Here is a 16,772-nt window from a genome sequence, read left to right as displayed (position 1 = left end):
GCGCGAGGCTGCTCGGTTTCTTCTTCTTTTTAAAAGAAAGAAAGAAAGAAAAGGAAATCTGTTCTAACGAGACCTTTAGTTCAGTCCTTATGTTCTCATTTTGATAAGTTCCACTGAGACGTCGTCTTTTATTTTTTTTATATTAGAAAAAAAATACAAACGATTGTATGACCTGATATATAATGCATCTTCAAATAAGATATAACACTGACCCAAACTTAGTGTGTAAAGATTTCAAACGTCAGTATTTAACGAGATTAAAGGTTTTTTTTAAAATTATTATTATTATTTATGTTAAGCTTTAGGCTTAATAGTTAAAACTATAACAAATAGTTTTAAATGTACTGACTGCTGGAAACACAAATGACTATTTTTCTTGAATAAAGTTTAGAGGATTTGTAATAAATAAATTATAAATAAGGCGTAATCTCTTAGTGACAAATAAAAATGGACTGATGGGCAAAGTTGTGTTTTTGGTTCACGTGCGCAAAATACAAAACAATAAATTAGATGAAATATGGCGTATGATTAACACCAGTGCAAACGTTTAGTTTCTTTTAATATTAATACGATTTTAGCACGTACGACAGCACAGCCCTCCTTCCTCACAAACACACACACTTAACACACTCGCGTTAGAAAACAGTTACAAATGGCCAGCAGCAGCACGTCGCATTTCCACAGCCTCCCATTGAGCTTTATTCATTAGTTCCCTCACACTAACACATTTGCTATTCATGGGGAGACTTTTTCCTCCCTTTCCAAACAAACCCGGGTTAAGAGTGGCAGATGCGTGCCATTATTGCGCACGGCTCGCTGGAAGCTGTTTTCGGTGACGTGAAGGCGGGTTAACCTAATCAATCATGTCGACTAGTTGTGTTAAAGACGATTCATGGACGGAGGAAGAAAACATATGGCGCAGGGGAAGGGTGCAAGCTTCTCTTAACACCGCGGCCAGACCGGGACCTTCTTGTGACAAGATGCATTCAAAGCTCGGAAAAAGAATGGGAAGAAAGGCAACGGACGGCTGCTAATTGAAGTCATGGCACTTCAGGGCTGAAAGCAGGGGTCAAATACTCAAAAGGGCCACATTTTTTTACCAAGCAGGGCAGGATGAATATTTTAAACATGTACTTAATCTCTCAAAAATCCTTCTGTTATATTCTTATAAAAGTCCCATTAGTGTAACTCTTTCTAAACATTTTAAGCGTGCCTGTTGTGCCTATAGCCACGTTTACACGCCGGCTACATTATTTATTTCATACTCACTCAATGAGATTATAAATTTGTGGTCATTACAGTTAATTATCCCTTTAATGTAGCTACTGCATCTTTAAATCATTAATAGTACGCTGTAATGATAATGTTCCTTTCGGGACACACTCCAATAAGTGCACTCTTTAAATGTGTCTTTAAATGTGTTGCATTCTTTGCCAATTTTCTGCACAATCACACATCCAACTACGCCGAGAGCTTCTTTGAAATATCATATAACCTTTATTTACATAGATGCTGATTAAATAGAATGTTACAATAAAATTATCGCATAAGATGTTTTGGTATATATACACAAGTCAGAGCGTGGAAACGTGGGATAAAGATGCCTCCTCTGCGCTGAGAACAGGCCTGCATGCTTGCAGAAACACTTCTCGCACAGAACAAAACAAAATTAAATTGTACACTGCATGAAGGGAGGGACACACTGACACCTTGTTCCAAGGGCTGAAGGGGCTCATTGAAATATTTGGCAGATCCGAAGAATGCGAATAAATGACACTAAAATAATAGCACAGCTCCCCATGCCCCCCTCCCATCTCCATTAAAAATAAGCGTGACAAATTAAAACGTTTAGACAGTTTTAGTCTCACAGTACCATAAGAGTTCGGCCTGTCTGCAAGGAAACCGGATATTCCTCAAATATTGTGGTGAGACTTAAACGACAGACTTGGAAAGCTTTACAAGTCCAGATAATAAATTAAAATGGAGGAAAAAAGAGAGAGGGAGGGAGGGAGGAGAGGGGGGAAAAAAAATCTCGAAATGTTTTTTGTACATTCTCCTTTCTCTGTCAATATCCGTGCAAAAGTTGGGAAGAAAAAATGCCCTCTTTTTTATATTCTTTTTGTTGCCGCTTATGAAAATCGCAGGCCAAATGACTGTCAATCGTCCACTTCAATTTCCTCATCGTCCTCCGAGAACTCATCCGTGGTTTGGTCTCTGGAGGAGGAGGGGGACTGTGGGAAGGCTCGGTGTCCTTGGGAGGTCGGGGAGATACTGGGCGATCTGGCCTCGGGGCCCCCAACCTGCTGGGCATCGTCAATGTTCTCCATGGTGACGAGCTTCTGCAGGGTCTGTGGGGTGATTTTCTTTAGAGACTCCACGTCTGCCTTCATCTCCTCCAGGTCCCGCTTGAGTTTGGCCCTGCGGTTCTGGAACCAGGTGATGACCTGCGCGTTGGAGAGGCCCAGCTGCTGCGCGATCTGGTCTCGATCGGCCGGAGAGAGATACTTCTGGTACAAAAACCTCTTCTCCAGCTCGTAAATCTGGTGGTTCGTGAAGGCCGTCCGCGACTTTCTCCTCTTCTTTGACGTCTGTCTCTGCCCGAAAGCGTTCACGTGCTCGCGACCTTGGAGAGGTTGAATAGGAAAACACACAAGACGCATGAAAGGAACCGCAAGGGCCACTTTACCTAAAACTACAGCATGCACATGGCACTGCGTTAAGGGTCTGACCTCTGTTTACAGGCATGTTTTTTTTTTCACTTCATGCTTAGCAGGCTATTTTTATTTTAATACAACTAAAGGACTTTTTAAATACAGACTGCTGTCTTTATACAAACAGCGTGACTTTAAAGTGCTGCCAAGTACTGTCAAAAACCATAAATAAGCACTGAAATAAAAAAAAACATTTCATCCCCTGTTGTAAATATCCATCATGTTTGGAGCCACACACATGTTTAGCCTTTAATTTGAGTAGTTTGGATCAACACTTCTGCAGTAAAACCGAAATCGCGTTTTTCACTTATGGTTTATTGGTCAGTCTTAGCATATTTATCCACCACAGTCTGACATGAGTTAGGCCATAACGGCTGATTGACTTTTTGACAACACTTAAGAGTATGTTAGCTTTATGTTAGCAATCTTTAGCACGCCATAGAACAAGTGTAATCCAAATTTAAATGCGAAATGTTACATTTTGCATTTATTGTCTGGTGTTTTGTTTTTTTCTTTTTCTGCATTCCTTCACAGCTGTCCTCTCATTACGACATTTAAAGTCAAAAGAAGCCCAGCTAGCACGCATCTGTGTGATTCAGAGGATTACGGTTGTTTACCTTGAACACCACTTTTAAAGTTGGTCTATCTATATGAAGGTAAATTGTGGCATAAACGTATCCATATATTATGTACCTTCTGCTGCCTGGATCACGCTGACTTCCAGTCCCTTAAACGTTTTGCTGGCCAGTTCTTCCAGCGCGCACAGCGGCGACGAGGGAGTGGTGATCCCGTTCCTCGCCGAGTTGGAGCCCGTCACTTTCTCCAGCACTCTAGGCGGACAGATACTGGCCACCGACTTCTTTACTGACGGTTTGTTTAGGATATCCTCAATGCTGAACGGCGTCAGAGGCTTGTTGGAGTTTGCTGGCGGCGGCAGCTGGTCCAAGGGAGCCCGTCTCCTCTCCTCGCCGCTGGACTGTAACACAGAACCTGCCTTCATGTCTTTACTGGAGGTCATTGCAGTCCAAAAGAATCGCTGCTTCCAAAAAAAGTTGGTTATTTCATTCAAGAGGTAGTTTTACGCGTCCACAAGTGTTTACTCTGCTGCTCAAAGACCCCCTCTAAATGTTTGACACTCTCAGCCGAATGCCGCAACTTAGCTCTCCGCAGAGCTTTCCTTCAAAATAACCATGCTCCGGGCGTAGTTGGAAAGGCAGCCGGACTGTATTCCCTTCAGAGAGTCGCAGTTGTTCTGCCTAGCTCCATGTAGATCTGCACTTACAGGCTGGAGGTGGAGAATCCCTGTAAGGAGAAAAAGCTGTCCCAAGTAGCAAGAAGAAGAAAGCGACTGCTAACGAGTTATTGTTGATTGGGCGAAGTTCAATTAGAGAAACACTACACTACTTGCTGACCCGCTGCTGCGTCTTAAAGGGCCGGACCATAATAACTAATTGGACGTGGGGAGGAGGAGGAGTCTGCTGCTGCCGAGGAGAACGATGCCTTGAAATGTTTATGCATCTGTTTCCCTCTGCTGGTGTGTTCTGCTAGAAAGAGAAAGTAAATGGCCATTAAAATACAGCCACCAGCATCTTTGCTTCATGGAAAGATTAAAGGAATACTGAGCCAACGATGGTCTCCAGCCGTGATACTCACTCTGTCATTTTCGTGCGTAATTACGCATTGAGCGTAATGCGTAATTTGCACATTAGACACTGTGTTGTACGAAATTTTGGCCTAATATAGGACCAGTGACCACATTTAAGGGTCATATTTTGAAGAGCATTAAATATATTGTTACAACTAAAAATCAGCGGTGCAAACAAGTCCACTGTTCAACATGACAGCTGGTGGATTTAAAATGTTTGTATTATTATTTAACACAGCAGATTGATCTTTAAAAAAAAACATGAAACAAAACCTATGCAGAAATAAAGGCAGCAGTGCTCTTATTTATTGTATATCATCTTAATAGATACTTAAAATATTAAACGTGTGATAGCCCTGCAAAAGAGGGGTCACGTTTTCTTTTTTAAATAATAAAGTTAAAAGGAAAAAAAAAAATTTCAAATTGACATGCGTTGTTTATTTTTGTGCTGATCCTTTGCTGCCTTGTATTCGTCCTTGATTTACCACTCGTGCTTCCCTCTGACCCTGCAGGTAAAAGCCCCAGTATTCCAGTGTAACTCAATGCGGTAGCGTGAAACAAGCGGATAATAAAGGTGACGCCGTGCTGTGGCTCACAGTCTGCGGACCCACAATGAGAGTTTTTACTGATGGAAAGAGAGAAACGGATTAGAGACAGAATCGCGGCCGGGGTGGACGCCGAGGAGAGACGCAGGTACGTCTTTTCAGAGGTAACGCACCTTGCTTTATTAAAGGATGGTCATGTTAACACACTTACTTGATGTTGACTTTAGAAGCCTTTATTCGTTTCAATGCGGTTCAGATATTATATAGAACACGAAGAGAGAACGAAATATATATTTGTATCCATTAGAAAAATATAAAGGACATTTAGAAATGACAGCATTTACTGTAAAAGTATCAAAATACAAAATCATACATTTTTCCAGATAATCTGAACAAACGCTTCTATTAATGTAAAACATATATTAGCACGTGTTAAATCTTCTCAATAAAAAACGACCTGCCAACTTGTGACAAAGGCAATAAACTGGATAAAACAAATCTCTGATAAAGGACTGTTTTTAATACTGATATAATCGGAGTGTTTTGGAGCCATTTGGAGAAAGCTTTCGTGCCGCCCGGGAAGCCACTGCGGAGAGTCTTGTGCCAACAGGAGCATATGGTGACATTGGTTTAGGGACAGAGTTATAAAACAGCAGGAAATTCTATTAGCTGCCTTGGAGGTCCTTCCTTTGAGGCTGCTTTGAATATATATTTCTGCATAACAAGCAGGAGTTTATGGGGGTAAATTCAGTTTGGGAATTTTGGCAGAAACATGCCTCGTTTTAATAAGAAAGTGCAGGAGCTGAAAATCTGGGCTGGTCAGGACAGATTTACTGTCACGCTGGTTTAGATTTATCCTGACGTTTAAAGACTTGAATTAACAAAATAGAGTTTAAAAATATTAAGACAGTTTCAGTGCTAACTGTGAATTACACAAAATGTTTTTGCGAATTTTTGCAAAATAAATACATAAAATATTATTTTAAATAAATGAAATGATTATTCTTTTTAATAGAAACCCACATTATCTTTGATTGTTTACCTCTTTTTTATCACTATTTTATTTTATTTGTTTGTTTGTTTTTAACAGTAAGAAATAAAATTTAAATCTTTCGATTAAATGTGTATTTCGTTTCCACACACTTTACCTGCAGGCCTTTTTCATACTCACTAAAGTCATCTCTAAAGGTGAGAGATGGCCTCTTTTTTAATTTAGAGTGAATATTCTGATGGACAGAGATGCACCGTGGAGCATCACAGGCTGCTGTAGATTATTAACATCAAATCCAGTGTAAGCGTGAAAAGCCCCGAGACCTCCCCAAACAACTGTCCAATCAGCTTACAGGCCTGAAGTGAAGCCGCGATGATCAGAGTGTTTCTTCTTCTTTTGGCTTAATTTAAACGTTAATTAGAAGCAGAGCAGCTGACATCATCAATCACCAGCTCTGGGGGGATTTAATTGGATGATTCGCGTCGCGTTTACGTCCTATCACAATCGAGGTCTTTTAATTCTAAGAAGGTGGTGCGTTACAAGAAGTCACTGTAAGAGAATTGTATTAGTTTTTTTTCTCTTTGTGCGGAACTATTCATCAAATACATTCAGACGGTTAAAAAAAAAAAGCTCTCCTATAAATAATCAGAGGGTAAACGTGCAGCACTTTATGTCATTCCTGAGCTCGATGAAATCAAAGCAGTGGGAAAACTCCCTCCCCGGTGAAGGTCAGCCTTTCCCTCATTAATCACCAAATTAATCCAGTGCGCTCCGGAGCGAGGATCAGGCACTGCTTCGAGGATCAAATTCCGCCTCCATCGCAGCCTCGAAGAAGGTGATGACAAATGCAACAACTGCAATAATAATCCTGAAAATGTAATTGGTTACAGTGAGCTGTTACTGGCTGCTGCGCGCGCGTTAAGCTTCTCATCGCTGCAGACTCTGCTGTGATTTTCACAGACAAATAAAACGAGATAATCGGAGGAGAGACTCTTAAAAATCCGATTGGGGAAAAGTATGAAGCACTTACACATTCAATATTTACAATTAAAACTAATGGAGGGCGTTTAGGTATAATAATACTTATTTAAATCATCAATACAGTTTCTTAAATGCAAAATCACCAAACAAGGTTCAAATTACATTTTAATATACTTGTTCTACCACATTTATTCTCAATCTCATTTCATCTCAATAAATGTATCACTGCAAATTATAAAAAGGACAACAACATAGCATTCGATGTCATTATAAAGCATCATAAGGAAATGTAATAGGCTATCTATTAAAAGGGAAACAATACACCAGCAGAATGAGGCCACGTACAGTTAGCTGCCCATACTGCGGATTCTTGCTAATTATTCCAGTGTTGTCCTTCCAGATTATTACGGTAATTCTATCATTAAGAAAGTCATTTAGTGATGGGGTTCATTATTATTCAGCTCTTGTGTAAAGGCCGTCCATGCTCCGCTTTTGTCCCCTCTTGCTGCCGCTCTCACAGCGCAGCGTGCCGTCCTGTATTATGAAAGAAAACAGCTGTAAACGCCTCTCACTCAAACATGATACAGGAGCAGGCTGCAGGGCGCTGCTCGGGCTGTTTGTTCCCATCTTTGAGCGGCCTGTTTCCGCTGTGAAACACACCGAGAGGCTCGCTGCGAGGGGCCTGATCAAGGAGAGTGTGGATGAGGCCTCACGGCTCTCATGTTCACCGATGTGTCCCAGATATTTGTTTGAGGCTTTTCAAGCATAAATAGCATCTGATCTAGTCGTGTACATTTCCTTCAGCATGGGGACATTTTGGAGCATTACATGATCGACATAACAAACTTAAATTTATTTAGAGTGACACACAGGCTAACGGTATAGAAGAGAAAGTAAAAAAAGAAGGAATACATGGAAAATATAATCTGACAACAAAAATATTTTGGTTAAGTCAGAACTATAAATTTGACTTAAAAAAAGTAAAGTCCAGATTCTTTGGGGGATTTTTATCCCACAAAATGTTGAGGGCAGACTGACTCCACCTGCTCCGTCTGGAGTGTGTGTGTGTGTTTGCGGGCACGTGTGTGTCACTTGAATCTACCTGCAGAAAGTGCCAGTGTTGTCACTGAGCATGTTCTCTCCAAGCTGCACCTTAACGCACCATTACAGCACGAGACGCTTAGGTGTTCAGCGCAAGGTGTTTAAAAGGTGACGTCAGCGGTGTCTTCTACTGCCATTGGCCATTAGCGTCCTATACTGCGGGTTTACTCGTCCTGTGTGCTGAAGCTTCAGTCGCTCTTAATATTTCTTTATCTGTTCCGTCAGAATGTGTTGATTGTATTTCTGAGTGTGAAGCTATTACAGCTGACTGACAGGATGTTTCTGTCCATCAGTGTCAGACAGAGGGCAGCTCATAGAGAAGGTGAAGGAGCTGCTGCTGCTGGTTAAATCAATTTATTTTATTTTGTTTGATTTTGGGTGGATTTTTTTTATATACATATATGTCCAAACTTACATTGAGACACCAGAGCTTTTATTTTTACTGCTGAATTTATTGGCCACTTGTTTTTCTGACTTAATCCCTTTTTTTTAATCTTTAACCATCTCATTTGTTTGGTCCAACTAGCAGCAACATGTTCAATAAGCGATCACACGTGAAAAAAGGATTCAAACTTGGATTTGTAATGCCGTAACCATTTGACTTTTCATGCCAAAGTGTGTTATACATTTGACTCAGAAACTCAGAAAGTACTTGAATCCTGACAGCTTTATGAACATGAGGCACAAGTCAAATTTAACACCTTAAAGAGTATAAGCCTGCATCTTTTTTTCAGTAGGGTTGGTAAATCCTACTGTCCTGAAATGCATCCCACTTAAAAGAAAGCAGGTTTCAAGCAGAACTCAAACCATTTAAGATGATAGAAATTGTCAGCAGATCTGGTCAAACCTTGTCCTGAAGTCCTTGGTTGTCAAAATGTCTAGAGGCCTTTCGCATCATATAACTTCCATCAGACTCATGCACGAAGCACTAAGCACTTCACACGGTTGATTCCATCATGCATGGAGGGACTAAACAAATAGAGGTTCTGCAGTGCAAAGATGTTGATGTGCTGTTCCTCCACAACCTGCTCATCTAGTCTGACTGACAGTTCAACAAAGCGACATTATTATTATTAACACGGCTGCAGAGATTCAGGTCAAACGCTTGAGGATGCAGCTCCAGTCCACCTCTGTGTCCCCCCCCCCTCCCTCTCCTGTTCTCCAGGGAGCGGCCTGTGGTCGTCCTCGCTGTTCTCTAATGGGCCTCTGGGGCCTTTTTAAGATCCTGAAGAAGGATATGTGGAGGCTTTAAGCAGGATTACAGCATGAATGTTTCTCCTGTTTGACTCTTGATTAGCTCCATTAGAGTGTAATTAGCCCAGAGACTGCATAGCGTGGAATCTGATCCCACACATTAGACTCATAATGTTCATGTCTGTCTGTATGAGTGTGTGTGCATGAGCGCGGCCAAAAGCAAGCTTTTACGAGACGAGCTACCAAAATGAGCCTACACTAATGTTGTTGTAGTTATCATTAGTAATTCAGCACTGACAATCACTTCTTCTTGCTTTGAGCAACAGGTTAGACTTTAACTTGTGTCACATTGTGATGGAAACGTGTGTTTCATTATTCAGACTTTAGTAATCACTCTGTTACCTGAGCCGCTAACCGTCTCAACCAGGAGACTCTTCGAGAAGAGATTTTTAATGTCAGTGAGTTTGTCTTCAAAGTTAGTATGGAGACAGAAACACACACACACACACACACACACACACACACACACACGCAGTCCATGCACATGGACAGATCTATTTATAGGTGATGAGTGTCTGAGCTGACTTTCTCTGAGTTCACAAACATCCACAACACAAACGATCACAGGCTGAAGACCTGCGTGAACTCAAACTTCTCATCAATAAGAGTCCAGACTAAATCTTTAAGACTCTGAATTTCTCTTCAGATCTACACCCTCTGATTGTCGCCCTTAAAAAAAAAAGACGTTTGGCTTTAAATCTTAACGAGGCGCTATGTTTTACTCTTCATTCAATACTTTGATTTTATTATTATTGCTGTTTCTGTTATTACTTTTTTTTGGTAGTCTGTTGTCTGCAGTGCTGTTTTAATCTCCTTCCGTATTATTGAGTCTCTCGTCTTTCTGTTGCCATGAACAAAACTTGAATCAGCGGGTGCTTTTTCTGAAAAGTTCTTCATAAATAAATGTGACAGGTTGATTGAATGTTTTACATCCGTCTGACAGTTACTAATGACATTAAAACTTTGATCAGACATCTTTGAGCTGGTTTATCCTCCTCTTCACACATCAGTTTGTTTCTGTTCTTATCAGGGAAGATTTATTTTATCCTTAAGACGCCATAAACACTGATTCTTGTGATTGGGAACAAAACACATTTCTTGTAATTGGACCTCTTTCAATCAGGATTCAATAAGATATAATCATTTCATTTATATCCATATATAAATTGTGTGTTATTTCAGATGACATGTGGTTTGATGAAATGTGGTTTGGATTTAAATTAACAATATAATTGTCCACAATTTCACAGATTTTGTTTGTCCTACATGCTCGACATTATCCTCCTGTGACGTCATACACTCACATTCATCAATCCTCCCTGTCTCTTGTTATTTCTGATCCACTCACACACTTGTTCTTGTGTTTGAATTCTATCAGTGAGATATGACGCTGACATTTCCCTTGATGTTCAGACAACAAAACAAAATGTTTGTAGGCGCTTTATGACTCTCATTAGTTGTCCATTAGTTCCACGGTTTCAGCTGCTAAATGAGCCAAGAAATGTTTATTTTTTATTTTTAGTACCACTTCAACACGACCGACATGAGCAACAAGCTCAAACATCCACGCAGGAGGTTTTATCTGTTGTTTCCTTAAATGAGAGATAAAATAATAAAGCAACATGCATCCAGGACTCCTAAGGCCTATTTCCTCACGTCACTGTACATATCTTGGCAAATGAAGATGAATGCTTGTGAGAGTGGGGCATGTTCCAGGGGAGCTCTCCACAAATTAATCACCTGCAATTCTATCCTGGTCCACCGGGGTCCCTGATGCAGCGTGTGAGAGGTAATGAGGGGCAAACACTCTTTACGAGCTCCTCCAAACAAGAGCAGCAGAAATGACCAGCTGAAGACACCTCTCTGGAGAGACAACGTTACTTTTTCTCTCTACACGGTGACCCCCAATATCCCCCATCGACCCCTCCTCCATGTCCTCCTCTCCCTCCTCACATCAGGATTTCATTAAATGGTGAGCAGCAAATCCCCCCCCCCACACCCCAATCCTCTCCACTCCATCAACCCCCCCCCCCCCCCCCCCCCCCCCCCCCCTGCTCTCTTCTGCACCACTCTGCTCCCAAACCAAATGAGGAAATAGCTCGTCTGGTCGCTGACAGACCCCGGTCTCAGCCATAAAGATAAATGACCCAAAGTATTAAAGTTTAACACGTTGACAAAACCCACCTGATCTGTGGGATTAATGCAACAAAAAATCCATCTGTGGAACAAAAAGAGAGAGAGAAAGGGGGTGGGAGAGGTGATGGAGGGGGGGGGACTCACAGGAGAGTGATAGCCGAGCGTTGCGAAGGTCAAACGACATTTAGAAAGAGTGCGTATCGAAACTTTGCAGGGATGTAAGTTATCATGTTTTCGTGGGCCGTGTTTTGGGAAGTGAAGCGGTTCTACATACAACACGTACACACAAAGACTTATGAGGCTAAATTGGGTCACATGAAGAACACAAGGAGTGCTTTCACTTAAAACCACATTCATATTCTGAAGTCATACCGAGCACAGATTCGGTTTTCCAACCACAACAAAGAGCGTTTAATATGCTCATAGAAAACAAGAATATCCTTCAAATCAGTGTTCAGCATATAGATGTTTGTTTTCATGATGGAGCCGTCACCGCAGTAACATCTGCAGAAAAACACCCTGAATAATCTTTTAATATTTCCAACATTTTTCAAACTTTGTACAGGCTACTCGTTACCGGGTGCTGCTGAAGTTTTGTGCCTTTAATTTGAATGCTTTTTTCATTTCTACTCTGCCTCAATTGATCCTCTGAGGAAATGTTTATACAATTCAAAGATGCTATAAAAAAGCTCCAATAATTATCTATAAGCAGCTAAATTGATTGTTTATAGAACTTAAACTTTATTTTTGCAGCTTCCTTCATGCAAACATGCAGCCCACAGTGCTTCATCAACCCAACAATGAAATAAAAACACAGGCAGGATACGAGCACAACACATGACAACACGTTTTTATGGCTAACAAATAAAAACAATCACTTTAGAAATGAATCATTAAAAATATCCCAAAAAAATAAAACCAGAGATTCAAAAATACATGAAAAATAAAGATTCAAACTTGGACTTTGAGACATTACAATCCTTCAAAACTGAAGTCCATGGCTGTGTGAAGAGTGCAGGAAATATGATCAAACAAACAGCATATAGTCTGATGGGACTTTTAATCAGGATGTGAGGTCATTGCCAAAGTGTGTTATGATTGTGGTCGCTGCCTCATCATTTCATCCCTGATTGTTACTGAATGATCCCCAGAGGAGACAATGACAGTGATTTAGTCTGTCTTATCTCCAATGTAAAGATGAGGTCAAAGGTGTTCATATGTCACCTGCAGTCGATGAATATCCAGAGGATCGGGACGTGCTGGGAAACTTCTGCAGCTTCGAACATCACGTGATGACTCTTCCTCACTTCACTGTCTGCTTGTGAAAATGGTGCTTTGTTACAACAATAATTAAAAACGTATGTAGAGTGTATGAGGGGGTTCATAGATGGCTGTGACTCAGTGGCAGAGTCAGTCGTCTGTCAACCTCAAGGTCGTGGGTTCGATCCACCTAGCTCCTGCAGCCACCTTTGGTCAAGACGTAACCCCAAGTTGCTCCCACTGCTTCGGAGGCGGCGTATGAATGTGGTCATAGACTTCTGTTGGTCACTTTACACAGCAGCCTCAGTGTGTGAATGTGTGAAAGCGCTTTGAGCAGTCAGAAGACTAGAAAGGCGCTCCACAAGCTCAAATCCATCCAAGTCCTGTTCTTTATAAGTCACACAAAACATTATCAGAGTTTTACTCTTTTGTTGTTCTTATGGAACCTGTAATGCATCTTATAAAGCTTTTTAAAAGGTAGGCAGGTAGGCAGGTAAGGTAGGTAAAACAAATCCTAATGTCAAACTTTTTTTTGGTTCTGAATTTACTGATCAAAGTCATTGACACACACTCAGTTGGAAAAACATACAAAGTGAGTTTAATGTTCCTGATTCCAGTCTGAAGATTTTCTGGACCAATTAGTCGCCCTGCGGAGATCAGCAGGTGTGAAAATGATCTGTAACGACTTCTGCTGTTTGCTTTGCCGACTTGGACGACCACATGGACCGAGTTATTCACACAGGAGAGCACGTCTGCCAGAGGATTATTGGACTACATGCAACCTACTTCTCTGATAGCGATAATATCTCATGTTAAATATGACGCTGTCATGATGCAGACGCCTCGCAGCTCAGCAGGAAAACACAAACTCAAAGAGTTATTGGGAAACACGCTGCTATTTGGTCCACTTGAGATGCTCGACGCAGAATAATGAGTGTGTGTGTGTGAGGTGAAATAAGAGCCATTAAACTAAAGTGATCACAGCACAGAGCTTACTGGAACACACGTGCATCCCTTCAGCCAGCTGTTAAATCATTATAATTTCCCCAAGACTCAAATTGACATTACTGGGAAGAGATTTCATTTTTTTTTTTTAAATAATTGGTGGAAAAGGTGTACAAAGTTCAATGAACATCCAGTGTTAAGCAGACGATAAATCCAGTGTTTTCCCTGAGTTGTATGATGTGAGATGATCCCTGTAAACCCTCACGTTGGGACATTTGCGTTGACAAGTAGAGGAGGTACTTAGAGGAACTTACTTACAACCGGAGGTAATATTTACGGGAGGAAAATCTCAGCGTTTCTATTCTCACATTTGTTTCATTTATGAGATACTTACTTCACAATGTATCATACAACAATAAACTTTAAGAGAGAAGATAACAGAGCCGTAGACAGTCAGGCACTTAACCCTGGGAGAATCGATGACATTTACTGATTTATTAACTATAACTTTTTTGCTCAACACAAATCTCATTCTTCTCCCGTGGTCCTATGGCTTCCTTCATTTCTCACGTTGAGATATTCTAATGGCAAAGGAAAACAGAAAAAAAAAATAGCAAGAGGAAAAAAAAAGTCAGGAAACATAAATATTAGGGGAGTGAAAAAAGCTAAGCGAGGTCTTGGCCCGATTTGTGTCCATAACTTACTCCAATGCAGTCGTTCATAAATATGAAGAATAGACTCACACTCCGTCACCGTCGTGAGCAATGAATCTACGGAGGGAAAAACTCCCGAATCAAACGTTTTCTGCCAGTGCAGGAATCTTTTCATCCCTAAATAAGCAACGAGGCAAAGTTTAAGTCTGAAATATAAACAGCCAAAATCCATTTTATTTGGTACTTTAAGGAACTGAGGAAAAAGTTGTGTTTTCTGCAAAGGTCTGTAAACAACCACATCTGAAGTCAGCTGCCAGCTGACCTGTGGATTTCCAATCAAATGTCCAGATTTGATTAGATTGTCTGCTGCACGATGAACTCCTGTCCACTGTCTGCCACCATGATAACACACTGTACAGAAACAGGCATGCATACATTTACCCTCCTAAAGTCACTTACTCCATGATTTTATAACCTGCAGCAGAGCCATTTTGTCCTCCCTTTTTATATGCATGCAACCATGTTTGTTGTGTTGCTGTTGGTTTAAAACAAATTAAGACATTTTTAAACCTTTAGTAGAGAGCTAAAGAGAGACAGAAATGTGGGGAATTTAATGCAGCAAAGGGCCGAGGTCAGATTCAAATCCACAAGCGCTGCTTTGAGGACTAAAGCCACTGTACATGGAGCTCATGTGTTAGCAACTAGGCTATCTGGCGCTCCGTTTATCACATGTTTTTTTTTTTTTAATTTTTAGCTCACCATGAGGCCCAATGCTGTGAGTTTTTTTTTTTTTTTTTTTCTCTGTTAACACTTTAATGATACAAAATGTGCACCTGAACCAAAGGTAAGCAAACTTAACTGAACTTTAATGAACTGGTTTGAACTTCACAGTAGTCTCCATGTTTCTTTATTTATTATTGATTTATTCTTCTGAATATTTCCACAGGAGGAGTGTAAGTCTTATTTTTTCAGGCCACGCATAAATCAGAGCAGCCGGGACGCCAGTGGCTGAGTGGTTAGCTCTGCAGAGGCTATTTTCACTGCAGCGGGTGGCTCGCACCTCCTGCATCCTCTGTGTACTTTGACTCTACAAACCTGCATTCAGAGGAACAGATCATCTCAGATACTTTAAAGAGTCAAGTGTTAACACAGCCTGAACAAACTCCCATTTGCATTTTTCATTGACTTTCAGTTGCCTTTGAAAACAAACTCGAACACATCAGTCAAAGTTGTGTCCCACTTCTGCTTCCAGAGGATGTGTGACAGTCTGTGTGCAGCGGCCATGACACTCCCCTCAATGACCACATCCTCCGTAAGCAGCCGCCGATGAAACGATATGGAGATTATCGGGACAAAAAGCCTCCCAGCTTGTCACGGGATGCAGAGCGTATTGTACATCCACATGTATTGAACACAAACCTGTCAGCGTCTGTGACAGCCCCATTCATCACACACAAAGCCAATCCTGTCAGCAGCACAATGCACCCTCTCTGTCCCCCGTCCTCCCCCCTCTAAGTGACAGCGCTGAAATGAACATTAGGACACCCGGGTATGTATTTAAATGATTTGTTTTACCGCCTCCCACTGAAGCCAATTTCCAGAGGCTAATAAACCTGGGAATTATCTCAGAAAAAAAGGATGGGCTCTCTTTCACTCACTTGGGGAATCATCATGGCCCAAAGGGGGGTAGCATGGAAAGCTTTATTTTTAAAAAGATTTTCACCAAATAAATTCTGAATTGCCTTTATTCATAAACGTACCGAAAGCAAAGCTAAGTACAACTAGTTTTATCAATAAGTAGATTCAGCAGTAGATGTCTTTAGGCTCAAGATGGCATGAAAATCTCTCTCTGAGCTCTAAACACATCTGGATTTACACTTAAAAGGAAGAATGTGCAACGTTTTAAACAAAATAAAACACATGACTGTTGACAATGAGTGAGACATGTGAGTCCTGCTGGCTGCATTGTTGTCAGAGCCGTGTTTACATCATGTCAGTCAAGGACCAGAAAAAGAAGAATAACAGACTCACTGCTCTTTGAGATCACGATCGTTCTGTGTATATGCAATGTAAATCCACACGCTAAAGAAAGAGCGCTAACATCAGCCTGTTAGCACAACAATGAAGGCCAAAGGTGATTTGCAGCTCGAGCCAAAAATGTGGTCATCCACTTGTGCTTGACTCCTTGAAGAGGGGATGGAGGTGTGTGGCTGCTGCAGAGCGGAGGCTTCAGTATGGAGGAGGTGTCGTCAATCAACAAGTTTGTTTTGGTTTCAATCTGGAGCTCAAGGGACGACATCTACTGGATAGAAAAGTTGCACATTCTCCCTTTATGCTCTTTTTTTTTTTTTGCTCATTGATTCGAAGGATTTTGGCACCGGTGCCACTACTTGAATGCAGGCCAGTTTATTTTTTTTTAGAAAAGTTCGTTTTACTTTGGATGTGCATTTTTTCTGTCACCATTTTCTCAGCTGAGAACTCAACAACATTTTGTTGTGAAACTCTCTTTGGCAGACAAGCTACTGTTGCATGGTAACACGCTGCTGGGGA

At 41.1% G+C, this 16,772-nt stretch overlaps 1 protein-coding gene across 1 annotated transcript; it reads right to left on the bottom strand.

Annotated features, from left to right (window-relative positions):
- Positions 1–1,515: 1,515 nt before the first annotated feature.
- lbx2 (ladybird homeobox 2) lies at positions 1,516–4,099 on the bottom strand. The gene is made up of 2 exons (XM_079352530.1): positions 3,405–4,099; positions 1,516–2,623 (listed from the first exon to the last, which is right to left on the bottom strand). Exons 1-2 carry the CDS (start codon positions 3,727–3,729, stop codon positions 2,157–2,159), a joined length of 792 nt encoding a protein of 263 aa, XP_079208656.1. The 5' UTR covers positions 3,730–4,099; the 3' UTR covers positions 1,516–2,156.
- Between the last annotated feature and the right edge of the window lie 12,673 nt (positions 4,100–16,772).

The sequence above is a fragment of the Symphodus melops genome (assembly GCF_947650265.1).
Source record: "Symphodus melops genome assembly, chromosome: 9".
Taxonomy (NCBI): Eukaryota; Metazoa; Chordata; class Actinopteri; order Labriformes; family Labridae; genus Symphodus; species Symphodus melops.
The sequence above is the reverse complement of the archived record's forward strand: the minus strand, read 5'-3'. Positions and strand labels throughout refer to the sequence as shown.

Coding starts and splice junctions, on each gene's coding strand:
- lbx2 (XM_079352530.1), bottom strand. CDS start 3,729: ATGACCTCCAGTAAAGACATGAAGGCAGGTTCTGTGTTACAGTCCAGC. Junction 2,624..3,404: donor CGTGATCCAGGCAGCAGAAG/GTACATAATATA, acceptor AACCTCTCCAAG/GTCGCGAGCACGTGAACGCT.